Raw genomic sequence first — 20,743 nt, forward strand, 5'->3', positions numbered from 1 at the left:
TAAATTGTTTTCTTAAAACCGAATGTCGAATTGTCAAACAATATTGTACAAATGTACTTTCTATATATGAATCAACGAATAACTACTGCACAATTTATTGAATGTTGATAAAAGTGCACAAAGTATGAAAAACACACATTGCACACAATATACGTTGATCAACGCGAGGTACATGAAACGATTTATTGATTGCACGAAGAATCATTGCACTTTAAAAAGTTGGCACGTATAAAAACAAGGCTACAAAATTGCTGCTAAAAAGGAATATATGACTTGAGTGAAAATCAAATAGACATGACTTGTCAAAATTGCTGATTTTCCAAAAGTACAAAGCAAATCTCATTTTTCGTTGAAGATAATACTGCTTCTATGACATCACAGGGGGTGCTGTTCTGTTCAGCGCATCTATCACTTGATAAATGACGTCATCGTGTTCAGTAAAACGCAAAAGAAAATCGGAAACTCCATTTCTATTTAAAGATGTAAACAAGTTGTTATAATATTTATGAGTTTCAAGGCATTTAATAATCAAAATGGAACAAAGAATGATTACTGTAGCCTTGTGTTTACCAATATTGTCCCCAATTAAAAAAAAGTTACATATTTTTTAAAGTTAGCACATGAAGTTGTTTCCATTTTGACATACAAGTAAATTGGCACACTGTTATCAAAAGGTTGTCAACACTTTTTTAAACTATACGCAGTGGTGGGATTCAAATTTGTCAGTCGGTTCTATTACAAAATTCATAGCTTTCAGCCAGTTCTGTTACAAAAAGTCTATTGACATTAACCAGTAATGCTAACCGGTTCACTGATTTAATAAAGTTTCGTGAGATGGTTCTATGGAACCGGTGCGAACCATCGGAATCCCACCACTGACCATACCTATATATCTGTTTAATAAAGCCAAGTTACCATGATACAGATTACCTGCAAAGAGCTGCAACTGTTTCAGCGTTTCTGTGTTTGAGCAAATTTACGATGCACCGAACTGCATGAATGTTGGACTTGGAACCAGATTTGTTGAGATAACTCACAATGGTGTTGAGATGTTGCAACTAAAAACACAAAAATCAGCAAAATAGCAAAAATAAAAAGGCACCAAATTTTGTTCTTTATAAATAACATTAAACTAGACAGGCATGTTAAAGCCCATGACAGATTACAGAAGAATGTGCTCATCACATAACCCATTTTCAATCCTTTTTATGCAATTATCTGAACAACTTTGTTGACAAACAGCTACAGCTGAGAATTAAGATCCATATGCAATTAAACAGATCATATGGTTCACCTGATTTGTTTGTGTCAACATCATATCCCCTGTGTTTAGGCAGACTGTAGCTTTTATAAATCCTTCTAATTTTTGTATATTAACAAAACACTATGATTTGCACTACAAGAGGAGTTAGTGGTGGTGTTCAATTGAAACTTTCAGCAGTGACTGAGGTAAACATAGTTGCAATTTTCCTACCAGTGAACTTGCATGTGCACTGTGAGTTGAAAAGTTTGCAGTCGCTCGTATCAGCTGTAATGCCACATAATCAGGATGAGATGATTTCAGTTGTGCAAGAACAGCACGAAGACTGGATTGCAGAAGTACCTGCCAATAAAAGCAAGATGTATTTCTTGTATGGATTGATGGTACACCAAACTCATTTTATCGTCTTGGCTAATTTAGATGTAGTTTTTGTAGCTCTGCTGGGTTGCAAATAAACACTCTCAATAGTCAGAAAAAATCTGACATGAAACAGTTGTTTTTGTACCTGGTCTCTTTCGCTCGTAGCAAGATTTGCAATGGCACTTGCGGCATTTGCGTTAATTTGTAGATTGTTGTGCGCAGACTGTAAGGCTTCGGCGAAGACTCCACCGCATGTTGCATCTTCAGATGATATTCTGGAAAAAATAAACCCAATTGCAACCAACACAATTGCATTAAACAATCACCAAGCTGAGAAGAGCTGCGCAACATTAAAGCATTATGGGACATAAAACAGTGGAGGGCACAACTGATGGATAATGGCTGAACATGCTGCAGCTACACCATATCATAAAGCGTTGTTTTACAAGACAATGAGTTTTGGCAAAATGTGGTCAGTCGAGGGGGTCCTAGAACTGCTTGGAAAAGAGGACATGCTTGAGGGCAACATATAATGGTAAAAAGTGTACTGATGTGTCAATACAGTTTAGAAGAAAAAAGAACAGAAAAGTTTCTTTTTAACAATGAATTAATAAACTTACACATGTTTTGTTTCATCTGAGCCACTGGATAACACAACCATAATACGGAGGACATGCTCAGTGACCTGCAAAAAGTTAAATACTTGTAAGTCACTAATACAAAAACAACACAGTAAAACTTGGGCAGTTTATCTAAACTTTTTCAAGCCCTTCCCTTCAGTCTTAGCAAAACAAGCTATTTTGCATGCAATGAAGTAGTGCAGAAAACCCTTTACATTCTTAGATTTAAGCAAAAACTTAAAAAAAAGAGAACCATTACTTTAGGAACCAACACGTTAAAAGCTACTGCTAGGTTCTTATGTGATAACATCTCTTATAACTAACCTTTGCAAACAGAAACACAAAAGGTGTTATTACCTGCTCATCTGGAGACTGAACAACTTTATAGAGCATCGCTCTCAATGCATTGTGTTCATTGATGATAGCTGCCTGATTGGCTGGGCACTCAGCCAATAGGCAGAGCGTTGTTGTGGCAACAAGAGAAATGCTTGGGTCGCTATGGTTACAGAGTTGCAAAAGAGATGGAAGACAACCAGCGTCCATCGCTAAAACACAAAACACTGTTTGTAAACAATGAAAAACTGATTTTTGAGAAAAATTAGAAAGAGTTGAAACATCGACTCTTGCTTGATGACATTTTTGTATTTTGTTGTGTAAACAAATGATACCCTTGATCAATACAAGAATTTGCTGTGTTGTACATTCACTGACCTTGCATTTTAAAGGAATTATTAGTTTTTGCAAAAATTCTCAGTGCACTAAGAGCATCAGTTATCATAGGAACCGATTCTTTGGGTGATGATGTCTCAGCGTGCTCAAGCAGTTTGCTGACGGCATTCAAGGCTCCGATCGAACCCAGCCAATCAACTATACTGGAATGTCTTGCAAGGGAATGCAAACCATTTGAAATGTGCATCTGCAAAATATACAAAGATAAATATTGGTTGGTTTATTAACAATGATTGCTCTACCAGCACTTTTAACCAACATTTCTAGGTCTGACACAATATGCCTTCATTGGTTTGTTAATGTGGCATTTTGATTGGCATCTTACTCAGTCTGTTAAGTTTTCCTGATGATGGATCAACTTATACATAAGTTTATGCATACTCTTTTTGCATAAGGTTATAATTTACATGGCCACAGGTTTACAAAGCCTATGCAAAGATGTAAATGAAGACTCATAAGCAGAGAACGACATCTGACAGTGCAATTTTGCAGAAAAAATAGAAACATCCTTTTTTGGTTTATGCACCAGTTTGCAAAATCTGGAAAACAATATTTTCATACCAAGGTTTGCATGTGGGTTTTCAACTTCTTTTTTGACAAATAAATGAGCATGTGAGCACCACCTAGTGTCACAACAGAGGCTGGTGAATCACGACAAAGCGTTGACAATCCAGTCACAGCCCGAAGATGAAAAGCCTAAAAGGAAACAAAAAAATGGTTGCCAAAAAATGCATTAAAAAAATAAGAAAAAAAACAAAAATATTAATCCAAAGGCATAAATACAAAAACAATTTAAAAACAGGAAGTGAAAGCAAGTTAGATTTATTTATTCAATAAAAAGATAAACATGTTTGTTTGGTACAATCTGCCATTGAAAGTCAAAAAGTATAGTCATCTTTACATAAAATGCTACAGTGCAACTATTGTCATCGGCAACAAATTAATGCAAGTTCAGTTAAAACTAGAAGAGTGGCTTTCTGATATACTTCCATTTTATATATTCTATACGATATTTTCCAATTTACTATACATATCATTTGATCTACACATATGGTTGTTTTTGTAAACAAAAACTAATGGGTCCCCACACGTGTGTTTGTGCGGATTTACGGTAAACAAATGTTGCGGTGATTTTTTAATTCTTAAGAACAAATTTATAGAAAGCATTAACCCAACAATAAAAAATTTTGTTTGTATTTTTTTGCACCATTATTGTCTTATAATTACAAAAACAATAAAAAAGTTTGACCTAATATATACATGCCTTGAGTATTTGATTAAAAAAAAAACGCTACGTTATGGCGAAAGAAAGTTCTGAACTGTGTTAGTAATACCTACTAATTGACCTTAAGTAACCCGTGGTCATGCAGCGGCCAACCTGACGCTGAGCATTTAAAAAAAACTTTTATCTTGCAAAAAAGTCAAGTTTATTTTTTCATATTTAGTTTGTTTAACAAAGTTTTGCTTGACATATACGAAACCAAAGCACGCTTATTAGGTTTAAATCGCGTCATATGTGTGAAACCTTTGCCAAAACTGAAAATGTGAGTGATAACTTAATAAAACGACATAGCATTGCTGTGCAAAACAGCTGATTTCTAATCACCGAAACGACGTCTCTTAAAACGTTTGTCCAACGTCAACAGTGTCTTTCTTGACCAAATGAGCGTTAGACACATTTACGTTTTGGGGGCCTGTGGGTGTGTCGCTGGGTCATTCGGGGTCAAACTTCAGGTGGACCAAGTTCAGATTTATATCTAACATATGTCCAAATTTCAATAAATTTGAAGTACTCTTTCTTTACTAAACGAGCGTTACAAACTAGCGTTAAAAATTTAACGTTTCGGGGGCCTGTGGGTGAACCGCTGGGTAATTTGGGGTCAAACTTCTGGTGGACCAAGTTTGGATTAATATCTAACATATGTCCAAATTTCAATAAATTTGAAGCACGCTTTCTTCACTAAACGAGCGTTACAAACCAGCGTAAAACATTTTACGTTTCGGGGGCCTGTGGGTGAACCGCTGGGTAATTTGGGGTCAAACTTCAGGTGGATCAAGTTTGGATTAATATCTAACATATGTCCAAATTTAAATAAATTTGAAGCACTCTTTCTTGACCAAATGCGTCTCACAAACCAGCGTTAGACAGAAAAAAGAAAAAAAAATACGGACAAAAACAATATGTGTCCCCTTCAAGGAAGGGGACCCATAATTTAGTGGCAATTCTGTTTTTCAACAAAGATTTCAAAATCATGAAAGACTCATACCGGATCATTTGAATATGACATTGTGACACAGGTTGCTACGGGTACACATGCATTGCAAACTCTCTCCGGGGCATCAAGACCATACTGGGGTAGCGGCAATTTCTCAGTGCAACATTTGTTACACAAAACAAGTCCACAACATCTAAAAATGTAAAGATATTATATAGGTAAAACTGCACCAAGCATTGTAAAGATGAACCAAGTAACACAAAGTTGAACTAAATGATACAAATCTGCACCAAGTGGGGTTCCTCTATTTCTCGACTTTTTCATTTCTCGAGAAACGAGAAATTAAAAATCCATTTCTCGAGAATCTCGAGAGTCTCGAAATTTTTATTTAAGCCGAGTTTCTAACAAAAAAATTTCCGATGTATGTTTTTTCGCTTCTAGTTGCGATCGCAAGTAGTGATCCGCTAGCAAATCAGCCAAAAACGAAGCGAATGTAAAAGATCTTACGAAACCAGGCGTGACTTCTGCCTGGGAAAGGTGAAAGTTTAGCGGCAACGCACGTTAAAAATCGCTGTTTCGGAAGCAAAATAAGAAAGTTATGTGCCCAGTCCGCTCTAGAGGCGAGTTGAAACAAAAATTACACGTAACAAGAGGTGTCGCATTTACTTTTTGTATAAGATACGTGACGTAATTTTTCTCGAGAAATTTTTATTTATTTCTCGAAAATCGAGACTCGATTTTTTCGAGATTTCTCGAGAGGGAACTCTAGCACCAAGCAACACAAGATTCACCAAGCCAAATTGAAGTGCACCAAGTAATGCTAAGGTGCACCAAATAGTTCAAGTGTTTTAAGTGATCCTGTAGTTTTTAGATACTTTGCATTGATAACGTTTTACCTGCAGTGATGACGTCTTCTTAGTTGATTAAACTTGCTTTTGCAAATTGCACATGAGTTTGCAGCTTCATCCGAAATCCAACTAAGATTTAAAGTTTGTTTAAAAAACTTGTATTTGTTGTGAAACGCAGCGAATTAACTTTACCTTGACTTTTTCAGTGTAAATTCAGCGCTCTGAAACGCATTTTTGTTTGCCCCTTCGATTTCTGCAGGATACGCTTCTGATGAATCTATTCTTATCATAGCAAGATTAAAAAATGTCGAAATAAACACTAAAAACCAAAAACAAACGAAACACTTTTCTTGTCGGCATTCGGCAAAGACTCGCTTCACTGAACACAGTTGTGAAATTCAACAGAAATCATACGCAAAAGAACCAGGTAAGCACTTTTTTCCAAGGAATGCAGCCTGACTACGGTAACTATAGCCAGGTGATTGTTTCCGTCATGGTAGTTGGTTTCAATTTGGCGCGTGGTGATACCGGTTTTGTTGCTTCTTGTTATAATGTGACATGTAGTCTGCACCAACTATTTTTGTTAAAAAAACTTTACGGATAACATTTTGAATTGTAATTTATTTTGCGCAAAGTCGCGAACATCGTCTGCAACCTGTTTAATATCACACAATGTATTTTTGTTTGTTTGTTTAGAAAGACTGTAGCCTATAAAGAACAGCTACACTGTACTATAGTTTACTAAAATTTTAAAATATTTTATAGTATACTAAAATAGTATAATACAGGTCATGTGCCCTTTAAGTCTACAGCATCAAGTCAGCCACTGGTGAAAGCATTTGGTTCTGATGGGCGAAACCTTTTTTCCTGACTGACATGCCATGACCATCACCATTGGGAACATATTGCTCAACTTTAACAATTTTGCCTGCCAATTACAAAAGCAACAAAATGGTGTTGAAATCAGGGACAAGAAATCAACCAATAAGTGTGAGGTAGGTATCAGATGGCAGAACACAAACATATTTTTTGTGTCAGATTAAGAACAGACATAAATAACAGAAACTTCACAAGTTAACAGAAAAAAACCCTAATTTTTGAAAGGATTTTGCTTCATCAAAAATGTCCAGTTAACCAAAGACCCTTGCCTTAAAAAATGAATACTCACTCAAAATAGTACACACTGTGTTCCTCATAAAAACTTAACTTTTAGTTGCTAATTTTACTAATTTAGAAAGTTCAGGTTTTTACATCAATATTGATTCTGAATTTATAAACAGATCTCATAAACAAGTAAAAGATGCTTCTTGCAATGAGGTGGTGTTTACACAAGATGATAGCATCAACAAGAAATTTGGTCAGTTACTATTGTCATCCAGTGAGTGCATGGTGTTTATGACTGAAAAAAGTGCAACTTCTAGAAATACTTAAAAACATTTTTTTTCTATTTTCTAATACAGATTTTGTTGGTTGCAGACTTGCAGTACACTTTCTTTCTGTGCAACCCACTCTCACATAAAATCTCCAGCATGCACGCCTGTGTTATCGGGCTGATAATTGTGCGCAGGTATTTTTGCAGTGTATATGGCTATACTAAATTTTCTTCCAATGTGCAAAATTTTTTGCTCATACAATATGTAAATCTGTTGCCATGGTAGTTTTATTTTTGTTGAAAAGGTTTAGTATTTCTTTAGCAATGTCTACATCAGGGGTTCTTAACCAAGGGTTCTCGTACCCCCAAGGGGTGTGAGAACTGTTCCTAGGGGGTGCGGGGATGCTGAATCATTAAGGTTGGTTAGATCTATTCTATATAATTAAGAAACCCAGGGGGGTGCAAAAAAAAGAAAAAAAGGTTAAGAACCACTGGTCTACATTCTACAGGCAGTCAGAATAAAGATTACATATTGTCTGGGTGTTGGTTATTACCCATTGATAAATTAATCATTTCTCCAACCAATTAGAACTTGGTTGTCGAATACAGTAGTACAAACATTTTTTTTTTTCTTGTATGATATTTACCACAAATGACATTTGAAGATAGTTTATATAATGGAAGCTGTTTTTATGCATGCTGAGTGCAGATTTTTTTCCTGGTACTATTGGGTTATTTTTACATTTTGTGAGGAAGACTCAGTTAAGGTTTAATTAACATCAGGAGCTAAATATACCAATAACTTGAGGTTTTTGTTCTAATTGACAAACCTGCCACATCTTTCAGCAAATGTGTTTTTGGTATTTTTGTTGGTAAAAACCTTCTCACTACGGTCAAATTTTACTGTACCTATTTCAATCAGGTCGAAACAGTGTGCACTGTCTGCAGCTTATTTCAATCAAATTGTATACTTTCAGTTTAATATTGTAATAAAAATGAATATTCCTTATTTTCTTTCTGAAGTTTTTGAAAAACTGATGTTTGTTTATTGATTCATTTACAATACAATTTCAAAATCAATATGATTACCTAATTTGCCTTTTTAATGACAGTCACAGGCTTGTACTCCATATAACTAAAGGACTCATATTTTATGTGTGTTTAATTTATGAATAAAACAGCCTTTTGCAATGCACTGGCACAAACAGTAAAATGTTACAAAACAGAAATGTGAAAGAGAATGTGAAACATGGATTTTTTTGTTTAAAACAAAAATATGGCTTCTTTAGTTACAATTGTATGATTAAATGCTTTTTTAAGAAAATCGCAAACATGTTTGCTTCAAACTAGCCAGTAAACTGTGTTTTATGTTAGGATATTAATGCATGATCAAAACATTGTGTATGGTGTAGTAGGTTCTGGGTGGAGTTTATACCAAAAATAAAAAGGCATTTGCACAGCTTTGTGGTCTTCATTTCTCAGAAAAAGTTTCCATTTAAAAAGGGAGAACAGTTCCGTTTTGTTAGTCATTTAAGTCGCAATATGGCTGGGTCTCCCAACTGTGTTAAAAATTCGATGTTGAATAAAATAGTTCGAGTATATATATTAAAAAAACAGGACAGTGAAGTTCATGAGTAGGAGCAAAACTTCATCAGAATCAACCCTAACATTGAATCTTTTATATGGGAGTGTTTATACGCATTTAATGTTTAATAAGTACCTCAAACTCCTTTTGAGAGCGTACACAATATAACTTAACCTACCTAAAACCAAGAACACAAACTGGCGCCAGTTTGTTTACAACGGTATGTGACGTCATAATGCGTACATTTTTATTCATGGTAGTCAGGCTGCATTCCTTGGAAAAAAGTGCTTACCAAAGAACCAATAAATTTAATAAAATAAAATAAATTTTTGAGAAATTTTAAAGCATTAAAATAGGTAAAAAAATAGTTTATTACATATAAGGAAGTTTTAAATGAAATCAAGATTTTTGTAAGTTCTGAAAAGTTATTGTTTAGAAAGCTTTTCATATAGTATGACAAATTTTTATCCAATATTTTGCAAATATGTAATTTTAGAACCAATTTAAATGCCCTTCCCAGAGGTTGCAAATCAAATACCAAAAAAAAGTTAATGAGAACCAAAAAAATTACTTCTAACATAGAAACAAAATTTGTTCTCAGTTTAGGGGAAAATTTTCGGCGAGTGATTCAGCATTAAATAATGACTCATGTTTTTGTTTAATCCGTACGTGCTAATTTATAGGTTACGTAACAAAAATCAGATTGCCTTTCTCTACAAAATTTTTCTGGAATTATGTGTTCGGTTGTCGTCGGTATTACCATAGAATTATCCAAAGAAAATAAGGTTTTGTAGGGTATTCTTTGGATATTTACTCTATAATGCATATATTTATATTGTGAAATGTCTGTGTGATTAAATTAGGCTGCTTTAATATAAATTTGCTTTTATTATTACAGTTGCTCTTGAAAAAAGTTATTTGACAAAACTATTATTAACATGGAATCCTTTCCAGCAATGAAAAATGATTTACTTTTGAGAGCAGCTAGAGGTGAAAAAGTGGAGAAGGTTCCAGTATGGGCAATGCGACAGGCTGGAAGGTAAGTTTGCCTGGATCTTGTATTGCATCAAGTCAACAAGATAACTGAGTGGTTTGCCCAACCGTCTTGTGTTCACAAGGCTATGGGTTCAAACCCTATCTTGGTTGCTTGTATTTTTCTGTCTGTATGGACTAAACCAAGTTAAAATATATAATATAAAGTGGTTCATCTGCCTTGCGATATAACAAACATCTCAGCAGCTGACTCTTCTGTCTTCATGATAATATCCCATTCATTTCCGACCCACTCAGGATAAAAATGAAGCAAACAAAAAAATAAAAGATTCATTTTTTGTTACTAGGTATCTTCCTGAATTTCGTGAAGTCAGAAGCAAACATGACTTTTTCACGGTCTGTCGCACTCCTGAACTTGCTTGTGAAGTTACTCTTCAACCATTAAGAAGAATGGACCTTGACGCTGCTATAATCTTTTCTGACATTCTCGTTATTCCGCAAGCATTGGGAATGGAAGTTCAAATGGTGCCAGGAAAGGGACCAGTTTTTCCCAAGTATGTGAAGATTTATAAACATCCGTAAATTTGTGTGGCATTTTGTTTTGTATTTTGTTTACAAATGTAACCTATGAGCTTTGCATTGTTACGCAGATGGTTTAAACATGGCACCATTTTCAAATGGTTGAAAATGGTTTATTATGGGTCCCCTTCCCTGAAGGGGACATATATTGTTTTTGTCTATATTTTTTTTTCTTTTTTCTTTTTTTCTTTCTAACGCAGATTTGTTCCCACGTTTTGGTCAAGAAAGAATGGTTTAAACTTTTTCAAATTTACACACATTACAGATATTGGTCTAAAGATGGTCCATGTGAATTTTGACCCCGTTTGATCCCTCGGTTCACCCACAGCACCCCAAAACGTGAAATTTTTAACGCGGATTTGTTCCCACGTTTTGGTCAAGAAAGAATGGTTTAAACTTTTTCAAATTTACACACATTACACATATTGGTCTAAAGATGGTCCATGTGAATTTTGACCTTGTATGACCCAGAGGTTCACCCACAGGCCCCCGAAACGTAAATGTGTCTAACACGCGTTTGGTCAAGAAAGACACTGTAGGCAGAAGTACCAAGAGAGTAACTCACTGTTTTACGATAGCGGGAGGGCTCAGCTTGACGTCGGACAGACGTTTTACGAGACGTCGTTTCAGTGATTAGAAACCAGCTGTTTTGCACAGCAATGCTATGTCGTTTTATTAAGTTATCACTCACATTTTTAGTTTTGGCGAAGGTTTTACACCTATGACGTGATTTAAGCCTAATAACCGTGCTTCGGTTTTGTATATGTCAAGAAAAACTTTGTTAATAAAAGTTAAGATGAAAAAATTAACTTGACTTTTTTGCCAAATAAGTGTTTTTTTTTTAATGCTCACTGTCAGGTTGGACGCCGCATGATCACGGGTTACTTAAGGTCAACTAGTCGGTATTACAAACACAGCTCAGAACTTTCTTCATAACGTAGCGTTTTTTTGACAATCAATTTAGGAGTCAATACTCAAGGCATGTATGAATTAGGCTTAACAGTATTGTTAAACACGAATGACGGCGTGCTATTGAAAACGGTGTCAAAGGGTCAAACAGTCGTTTGGCGTGTGCACCCTAAGAGGTTACTACAGGTCAATGGTAATCGTTTTGCGAAACAAAGTTAAATGAAAAACAATTTGTTATGTATACACTTGTAGCAAATTGGTTTTTAATTTAAAGTATCTGTAACACAACTGTTAGCTTTCTAAAAAAAATTGTGTTCAAAACCCGACCTTGGAGGACTATATTTGGGTCAAAGCAAGAGATTAGATTTAAGTCTTTGTTACGTTTTTTTTAATGTTTTTGTAATTACACGACAATAATAGTGCAAAAAGAATACGAACAATTTTTTTTATTGTTGGGTTAATGCTTTCTAAAAATTTGTCCTTAAGAATCTATAAATCACCGCAACATTTGTTTACTGTAAATCTGCACAAACTCGCGTGTGGAGACCCATTCGTTTTTGTTTACAAAAAAATCATATGTGTAGATCAAATGATGTGTATAGTAAATTGGTAAATATCGTATAGAATATATAAAATGGAAGTATATCAGAAAGCCACTCTTCTAGTTTGCATTGGTAAAGTTGATAGCCTCGGGATCTCTTATCATTACACATGGAAACAACAAGTAAATTGGCACGCGTTGTTTAAAATGTTGCCGACCTCTGATCTAAGCCGTTATCTGCAAAACTGATCAGAACCTAATGACAGATTATAACTACATCTTTTTTCTGCAGTCCTCTTGTTACTCCTGACGATATCCAGAAGCTAAATGCGACACCGGACATCAGTAAAGAGCTTGGATATGTTTTCGAAGCCATCACTCTTACTCGACAAAAGTTGGAAGGGAAGGTTCCTCTCATTGGATTTAGTGGTGCACCTTGGACTTTAATGTCATACATGATTGAAGGCAAGCAAGTATTTAAGAGATTGCTAAAAAAAGTTTGGTGTTGCACTATGTTACCAAAGTTTCCTCTGCAATATTTCGCCCATTTTTTATTTTTTATGTTAAAAATGATTTTGGTTGAAAACAATTTGCCAAACTTTTGTTGTTATTTAACAGAATATGCAAAGCTGTAAACTGTTTTCTTTGGGATTTGAGATTAACAGTAAATGTTTAGTCAATGTGAAATTCCAAATTTAACTCCAGTTTCTGTTCAGGTAGTGGATCAACAACCTTTTCAAAATCTCGTTTCTGGCTTTATCGCTATCCAGAGGAAAGTAAAAAGCTACTGAGTATTCTTACTGATGTCATCGTCAAGTATTTGGTCGGACAAGCTAAAGCTGGTGCCCAGTTACTCCAGGTAACCATAAATAACTTGAATTAAAAGGATAAACCCTATACTTTCCTTTTAAGTACAACAAGTTTGTATGACAAGAACTTTAGTTGAACAAGATAATGCAAATGCCTATTATGATGAAATAACTACATCTTTTGCAAACAGTGATAACTTCAGACTTTATTGAAAAGTTTGTAGTCTACTTATTACAAACAACTCATGTCTCTATTTTTTTTACTGTGGTGCCTTGCAAATATATAATATGCAATGGATAGTCTATAATATTGTGTAGCTTCAGTAGTAATATGAATGTATATCTCTTGATATTTTTAGGTGTTTGAGAGCCATGGCGGGTTTCTCGATGAAACCATTTTCAATGATTTTTCTCTATTTTACCTCCGAAGAATTGCCAGTGAAGTAAAACAACATCTTATCAGCGAAGATATAACACCAGTGCCAATGACGGTGTTTGCAAAAGGGGCTCATTATGCTGTAGAATCTCTCGCACAAACTGAATATGATGTGATTGGTTTAGATTGGACAATGGACCCAGAGAAAGCAAGAAGCACTGCACAAAAATACAACAAATCCCTGCAAGGAAATCTGGATCCAGCTGCCTTATATGGGTCATGTGAAAGTATTGCACAGCGCACAACAGAAATAGTGAGGAAATTTGGAGGAAAAGGTCATATTGCCAATTTAGGTCATGGCATGCATCCTGATATGGAACCTGAACATTTGAATGCTTTTGTTGAAGCTGTACACAGAAGTTCTGAAGAACTTATACAAAAGCAATGATTTGTTGTTGTTTGTCAATTCAGTTCCACAAAATGTTGGTCAAATGTACAAAGTATTGTTGTTCGTCTTTCTTTCAAAGCCTATGCCAATGTCTTTACAAAGTTCAATTTTTGCTTTATGTTAGCACCAAGTGCACAACAAAATATGTTGATTATGCAAAAAACAAATTGAATTGCCTACTAGTAAATATAAAATAAACTATTTTTATTTTTGTCCTGAATAGTATGACACAATGGATTCTTGTTAAACCAGTTATTAGGTTAAATCTAAAATAACCTCAATTTTCAGTTGTTTAGTAAAATGTATCGTTGCTTACGCAAAAATAAAGAGCACTGCCAATTTAAAGAGTCTTTCTATTCATAAGAATTATCTAGTAACATTTGAATTTTATTACCATAAGGTCAAAACTAAATGTACTATTCAGATGATTACATGAAATTGTCTGCCACATTAAGATTGTGATACAGGCCACCATGTAACTTTCTCCTTTGGTACTAAATATTCTAAGACAGCTTTACATATAATGGACAAAATTTAAATTTAGTGCAGTGCCTTAGGCATAACAAAAATTTTTGGTTGAAACTGAGTCTTGAGTAAAATGATTTGCTTTATTTTTTTGGCAGCAGTTTTAGGGTTAAAAGTCTTGAAAAGTTGGACACAAGGGTAAATATAAGGCATTTATTGGATTAAAATATGAAACTTGAATCATTGCAATACGGCAAATAAAAATAAATAAAACTTTGCACGACATAAAACAACACAAAGATTAAATCAATGATGAGCATAGTTCACAAAAGACATAAATAAGGATGAGAAATAATCAATGGCAAATTTTTTTATAAACCTTACACCATTGAGGTGAAACAAAACAACAAATACTGCAAAATAACACAAACTAAACTACATTCAGTACAATATGTTAAAAACATACAATACACAAGTCCAATGTTAACATGTTTATTAATTAGCAAATCCATTTAATAGTTTTTTTCATTTATTTTGTTTACTTTAAGTCGGTTACTTATTTAAGATTTCACTAAAGTGTGTATATTTGACATCATAGTTTGTTGTAGACAAGCTGTGCAAAATTATGAATCGAGGAAAAATCCATATCTGGCTGTTCATTTGTATCAGGGTCTCTATAATCAGTGTAATAAACTTCCCGTAAAACCTTTCTTCCAATTTTCTGTGATCCTTTTACAGTGTAAATCGACACTAACTGGCTTACAACATAATCACATCCAGCACTTTTAGCAAGTTGATCACATTTTTCGCTAAGTGCCTGATATATCCCATTTCTGGCATATTCTGGGTCAACAGCAACAATTGCCTGAGAAGAGATTTTCTGGGCATTTAGGGCTTGAGGTAAATCTCTCTTTAGCCAAGTTAAAAACTTTATCATAGCTGTTAGTTCAGGTGGGTTGTTTGTTGCAAGTGGACCACTAGTATCATCATATATTTTACACAGTAAAGCGCCAACGAGTTTACCAGACGATTTTTCAAAGCAACCTGCAGAGAGCCCGCTGTCACAAGTTTCTTCAACTCGAAATGAAACTCTGGCTTTCACATCGGCCCTCTTAACTTTAAATGTGTCGTACAGAGGAAGATATGGAATAAAATAATTCAACATCAGGTCTTTGGTTGCTGGAATATCCTCCTTGCTTAAGCAACGAAGCTCAAATTTGTTTTTACTTAAAGAGTTCATCGTTGTTTTCCAGCAATTTTAAACAGTATTTGCTGCGAACTGGTTCCGAGACGGGGTTGTGACAATTTAGTGACAGGCTGTCACCTATCGCCTGTCAATGACAGGGTGTCAGGTATACAGTGACACCCTGTCACAGATTTACTGGCACCCTGTCACAGATTTATTGACACCCTGTCACTGATTTAATGACGCCCTGTCACAGATTTACTGACACCCTGTCACAGATTTATTGACACCCTGTCACTGATTTTGACACCCTGTCACAGATTCACTGACGCCCTGTCATTGATTTTGACACCCTGTCACTGATTCACTGGCGTCCTGTCAATGATTGAATGACGCCTTGTCACCGATTTATAATTTTTGAAAAAACAGTCTTTTTGCTTTGTCGTCTGAAAGAGCTAGGTTGCAGAGAGAGGTTTAAAATATAGATTAAAGGTAGATTTTAAGCATTGTTGCCAGAACTAACATCTGAGTTCTCTAAAATCATGAATGCGACCATAATGGAAACTTTGGGAATAGCTATAGAACCAGAAAGCACCCTGGAAAACACAAGAGATCATGAATATGATCAAACATATGATAAAAACTTCTTATATGAAGAACAAGCCAGTTTCTGTGGACGACCCAGCACAACCTAACAATTCGAATACTACGTGAAAAATTTAGACCAACATCAAGAACTTCATCACAACCAGCAGAGTTTAGAGAAAAGCTCTGTAGGGTATGAAGGTGAAACATGGTATCAGTCTCCACCTGATCTTTCTGATCAAAGCACTGTATAATACTGCCAGAAATGCAGTGACAACCCACAGAAGTGCACTTTGGTTGCAGTTTGTCAAGAGTGTCTGCTGTCGCTTATCTTGTTCAACATATTATTAGAGCACACAATGATGGAACCAATAGAAGATTTTGAGGAAACAGTGTCAGTGGCGGGACAAATTCATTACAAAGTGGTAAGAAACTTACTGACATCGGACTGTACAATGAGAAGGTATGGAATGGAGATAAGAAGTGAAAAAAGATTTGGTAAGGTCAAGGCAAAATGATAAAGAGAGCGACTTAGACATTACAATGGAAGGCGAACAACTGGAAGCAATCTCAATGAAGATGTGACATGAAGACGAAAGTTTCCAACGTTCGGCCATGTGAAATGGAATCATGCACAGGACTGTTAAAGGTCATGAGAAGACACAGGAGACCCAGAATGAACTGGCTTGGGCAATGTTCAGGGGTGAAATGCATAGGACTGGCAGAGGATGAAGATAGATGGAGAAAATGTGCCAACGGTCCCAGGAGTGCAATGATTTTTAGGAACTTAATTAAAATGTTAAGGCAATATTGTTGTTACAAAAACTTCTTCAGTAATCATAAAGCATGAAAAAATATTTCAGACAACTTTTATTATTAAACAAAAAACAACAAATTTATGAATGCCTAAAATAAAGACTAGATGTGATGAACAACTTAAAAATCTAAGCAAACACACCATATTCTCTAGCTGTCAGTGTATCGATTAATACTCATGTGACACTGCATTATAAGTAAATAAGAAAAGAAGAGGGAAATAGTGAAAGCATCGGTTAAAACACAACAATTGACACCTTAAAATTAAAAAACACCCATCTTGGGGGGTAGCAGGTTAGTAACAGGTTGCTATGTGCAAAATAATGAAATATAAAACCACAATCAATCAATCAACAGTCCTTTAAAATTAAACCCCAATTGGTGATTGTTTAAGGCTGTTAAAACTGCCAAAATAACCAGCCCAAATGAATGCAAGTAACACTTGCAACACATGTTATATCCCTATAACATCACAGAAAAAACTGCCAAATAACCAGCCCAAAATGAATGCAAGTAACACTTGCAACACATGCCTTTATATCCCTATAACATCACAGAAACTCGTTGTTTGTGGTGCGTCAGATTATGAGAAATGTTTTTAAACTTTGGTGGCCTGTGGGTTAAATACTGGAGCCGTCAAGAGAAATGGCTATATACATGACCATATCCACCATCTGCTGCGGAAAAACTTCAGGGAAAAAACAAACAAATTGAGTAAATCAAAATGTGCCTCCTTTAGGAAAGGGGACCCATAACATCACAAATTTTAAGCAAACAGGACATTGCCAAGACTGAACTATTCCAAGCTCAGAGGTGTTGATTCCCACACTTTGATGAGATACCAATGACTGCAACTGTCACATCCAATCTGTTCACAAATGTTTTACATGTAGATAAGCACACAGTTTTTATGTACACATGATAAAAAAAGTTATGCTTTTACCATTGTTTTAACATTTTGTGCACTATATCGAAAATAATTATGTGTGAAGTGGGTCATGCTGTCTAAAACAAAAAAAAAACTTACCTATTTTCTAATCACAATTTCCACATTGGCTACATAGCTCAAGAAGACTGTCTAAATAAAATGATATTATGAATGATTAGCAGCATCACTAGAATTGCTTTTAAAGCTTAAAAAATGGAAAATATTTAATGGTCTTACCGAATTCATCTAACTTTTTTTGACCAATTTTATTCCTGTAATGAAGCAGTGCTCTTCTCAAACTAGAAAACAAAACTATTAGGGTATGATTTTTAAGCTTGTGTTTGGCAAATTCAGCAACCTTTAAGGATTATTTTATTTTTTCTTGTAAACAAGCAATTAGCAAAAACTTTTATTTAATGAAAACAATCACAAGAGTGGCTAGTTGTTTTCTGACCAATATTTTGTAACAAAAATATACAATGGTAATACTGCGTCATTTTTTTACTGTTTTACAGATACTTCTGTTGCTTGTAGTTAAATCAATCAGATCTAAATATGATCAGTTTAAACATTGTGTTGAGTAAGTTACACAAATGAAATAAAAAGCAAGGTGATAAACTGTATAAGCAAAAAAGGATAACTAAGAAATTAATTAAAATACCAAACAAAACAAATGTTTTACTCCTCCAAGTCTGTTAAGAACCAGTATTAAATCGCTTTCTTTTGTGCTGGTAGTTGCTTAATACTTTCTTAATATTGTTTACTATTAATAGGTTTCCAATCTTTAAATGTTGGTGGCTTTCTCCCAAGAAACAAGAACAATTTTCGTGTAAATATGGCCAAATCAGCTGGTTAAAAAAACAAATACTAAGTTGTAACAGTGTCTGGCAGATAGGAAATCATGAATCCACTGTTTTCAAACAGCTAAATGTATTGTCCAATCTACATGTGTAAAAAGTATTTTATTGTTTGGAAACTCAGATCCTCTTTTTTGTAAGTAACATTCATATTGTTAAATATGGCATTCAGATATCACAATGTGACACACAACAGAGCTTAGACATGTTTAAATAATAAACAAATTGACTAAAAAAAAGTGATTGAACTTTTTCGCTCTGTTAGAGCTCGTCAGACTGCCTGGCAGACAATGAAAGTTCAAAAATCGTAAAAAACACACTTACCTTTGCTGCTTGCAATTTTTCAAGATTTAACAAATGCCTTATTAAAGTCATAAGCACGAAATATTGCACGGAATTTTACAATTTTAAGACCTAATTTGCTTATGTTCGGGAAGTATTTTTTATAATTATACATGGATTTAGTCCTGTTGCTTCTTAGTATGGTTTGCAGTAGTGACTGACTAATTGAAATCAAGCAGGGCTGCCACTTCGCTTTGAATGAAATAATCGAGTTTGACCTCAAAATATATCTAGAATCATTTAGATTGAAAAACAAAACATCCAAAAATATATCTAAACATAAAATAATCCAATTCAATGTAATATATTAGCCAAACAACACATATGAAGGTTTTTAATATAAATTGATCTATATTTGATGCTAAAGAAGCTTACTTCTTCCTTTTCATCACTCTATTTTTCTGTTACAGTTATAACATTATAACGTTGAAGCTTTTGTGGTTAGATCGGTGGAACATTTGTGAGCTTGTACTCTTCCCATGGTCTTTACAAACGTTACAAAAACTATCTAGAATTTATAGCCATCATCTAGATCCTAATTTGTACATCTAGACTTAACCCAAACTTTCTAGATCTAGCTATAAAATATTTAGAGTGGCAGCCCTTAAATTAAGGTGTTTCGCTCTACATTCCGTAGAAGAGTGCGAATAAACTAAACTACATGAAGTAACACCATACTACTACGGACGATTCTTTTCTGCCTTTCGCACAAAATTCGAAACATACGACGAAAATTACAAACACATGGCTCGTTTTGCACACTTAACTATAGCAAAATCGCCCTGTCACTGATTTAGTAATGCCCTGTCACTGATTTAATGACGCCCTGTCACTGATTTCGTGACACCCCAGCCCTGTCATTGACGCCTGTCACAAACAGTGACAAGTGTCACAAAAAAGTCACAACCCCTGTTGCTGGTTCCTGTTGCCGCTCGTCGGTGGTACTAAATACCGTATGATACCGGATGTGACTACATGTAACCGCATGTGACAACATGTGACTGCATGTGACCGCATGTAACAGCATGTAACTGCATGTGACTGCATGTGACTGCATGTGATTGTGTAGGGGCTACGGTCCTGATGACGTCGTCAGTTACATTTTAAAAGTGAGAGTTACAACATGTGAATATATAGTGGCAAAGGTGACGATGACGCAACTGTACAATTGTGCTTAAGTTGTTAAACAGCGACAACTGGCATTTAAGGTCGAGTACTGAGAAGGTGACGATGACGAAATAAAACGGTCATGCAATCACATTCACTCGTATGATATTATACGTGCTCATAACTTCAATACACGATACCCCACAATTGCATGTGACCGCATGGTATACCGCATGTTATCACACGACAGGAGGCTGTAAAGGACTTGATTGTGCTTTAAGAAAATAAATTTTGGGGACTTTTGAAAGCGCTAACGGTTAGAGCTGGGTTGGTTGAGGGTTTGTAAATAAAAATAAAGTTAAAATCTGTTTTATTTAACCCTTGTTGGGCTTGTATTCACACATTTTCCATACAGTTCAGTATTGTAAGCGGAATAACATGCGGTCACATGCACTCACATATGGTCACATACGGTATTCAGTACCGCCATACACCAAATAGCAGCTGACTTGTCTGGTAATGCTTGACGACTCTTTGGCTTAGCGCAATCTGGCGGTTTACGACTTTGTTACATTTACTTGCCAAACTTTAGCCGGGCAGTCTACATTTCGCTTAAAAAGCGTATCTGCAGTTATAAATTGATACATACACAACATAGCAAACCCGCTGTGCTGACAATAAAGCAACAAAATGCTTGGTTTACCCCTATAATTGTATTTTTGTATGTGGTTAGTTCGAATGTAGCCTATTGGTTGGAATAGAATGTCTGTAAACACCAGTTAAACGTTGTGGCCGACTTATAAATATGCTT

At 35.1% G+C, this 20,743-nt stretch overlaps 4 protein-coding genes and 1 long non-coding RNA gene across 11 annotated transcripts; 2 read left to right on the forward strand and 3 right to left on the reverse strand.

The window, feature by feature from the left end:
• Positions 1 to 79: 79 nt before the first annotated feature.
• On the reverse strand, positions 80 to 6,427 carry LOC145233364 (uncharacterized). The gene is made up of 11 exons (XM_080098079.1): positions 6,227 to 6,427; positions 6,083 to 6,163; positions 5,238 to 5,379; positions 3,532 to 3,666; positions 2,953 to 3,157; positions 2,599 to 2,786; positions 2,242 to 2,306; positions 1,767 to 1,896; positions 1,475 to 1,603; positions 931 to 1,058; positions 80 to 470 (listed from the first exon to the last, which is right to left on the reverse strand). The coding sequence occupies exons 1-11, from the start codon at positions 6,322 to 6,324 to the stop codon at positions 368 to 370; spliced, it is 1,404 nt and encodes a 467-aa protein (XP_079954205.1). The 5' UTR covers positions 6,325 to 6,427; the 3' UTR covers positions 80 to 367.
• A 34-nt stretch (positions 6,428 to 6,461) lies between these two features.
• On the forward strand, positions 6,462 to 8,866 carry LOC145233366 (uncharacterized). 6 transcript variants are annotated; one of them, XM_080098082.1, is made up of 4 exons: positions 6,483 to 6,498; positions 6,840 to 7,029; positions 7,315 to 7,412; positions 7,511 to 8,866. In XM_080098082.1, exons 2-4 carry the CDS (start codon positions 6,986 to 6,988, stop codon positions 7,690 to 7,692), a joined length of 324 nt encoding a protein of 107 aa, XP_079954208.1. In that variant the 5' UTR covers positions 6,483 to 6,498; positions 6,840 to 6,985; the 3' UTR covers positions 7,693 to 8,866. The 6 variants fall into 6 exon arrangements, with proteins under 6 accessions (XP_079954206.1, XP_079954212.1, XP_079954209.1 ...); XM_080098081.1 differs by having other exon boundaries at positions 6,494 to 6,512; XM_080098080.1 differs by having other exon boundaries at positions 6,462 to 7,029.
• On the reverse strand, positions 8,584 to 9,278 carry LOC145233367 (uncharacterized). The gene is made up of 2 exons (XR_013861071.1): positions 9,170 to 9,278; positions 8,584 to 8,965 (listed from the first exon to the last, which is right to left on the reverse strand). It is a non-coding gene; the product is annotated as an uncharacterized LOC145233367 (long non-coding RNA).
• A 615-nt stretch (positions 9,279 to 9,893) lies between these two features.
• On the forward strand, positions 9,894 to 13,991 carry LOC145233996 (uroporphyrinogen decarboxylase-like). The gene is made up of 5 exons (XM_080098767.1): positions 9,894 to 10,030; positions 10,332 to 10,538; positions 12,306 to 12,478; positions 12,730 to 12,872; positions 13,182 to 13,991. The coding sequence occupies exons 1-5, from the start codon at positions 9,930 to 9,932 to the stop codon at positions 13,644 to 13,646; spliced, it is 1,089 nt and encodes a 362-aa protein (XP_079954893.1). The 5' UTR covers positions 9,894 to 9,929; the 3' UTR covers positions 13,647 to 13,991.
• Positions 13,992 to 14,351: 360 nt separating this feature from the next.
• On the reverse strand, positions 14,352 to 19,036 carry LOC145233784 (uncharacterized). Of its 2 annotated transcripts, XM_080098569.1 has the most exons (4): positions 18,808 to 19,036; positions 17,864 to 17,925; positions 17,726 to 17,776; positions 14,352 to 17,566 (listed from the first exon to the last, which is right to left on the reverse strand). In XM_080098569.1, exon 4 carries the CDS (start codon positions 15,349 to 15,351, stop codon positions 14,704 to 14,706), a length of 648 nt encoding a protein of 215 aa, XP_079954695.1. In that variant the 5' UTR covers positions 15,352 to 17,566; positions 17,726 to 17,776; positions 17,864 to 17,925; positions 18,808 to 19,036; the 3' UTR covers positions 14,352 to 14,703. The 2 variants fall into 2 exon arrangements, with proteins under 2 accessions (XP_079954695.1, XP_079954694.1); XM_080098568.1 differs by lacking the exon at positions 18,808 to 19,036 and having other exon boundaries at positions 17,864 to 18,233.
• Between the last annotated feature and the right edge of the window lie 1,707 nt (positions 19,037 to 20,743).

Source organism: Phallusia mammillata, chromosome 6 (genome assembly GCF_965637545.1).
Source record: "Phallusia mammillata chromosome 6, kaPhaMamm4.hap1.1, whole genome shotgun sequence".
In the NCBI taxonomy this organism is placed as follows: domain Eukaryota; kingdom Metazoa; phylum Chordata; class Ascidiacea; order Phlebobranchia; family Ascidiidae; genus Phallusia; species Phallusia mammillata.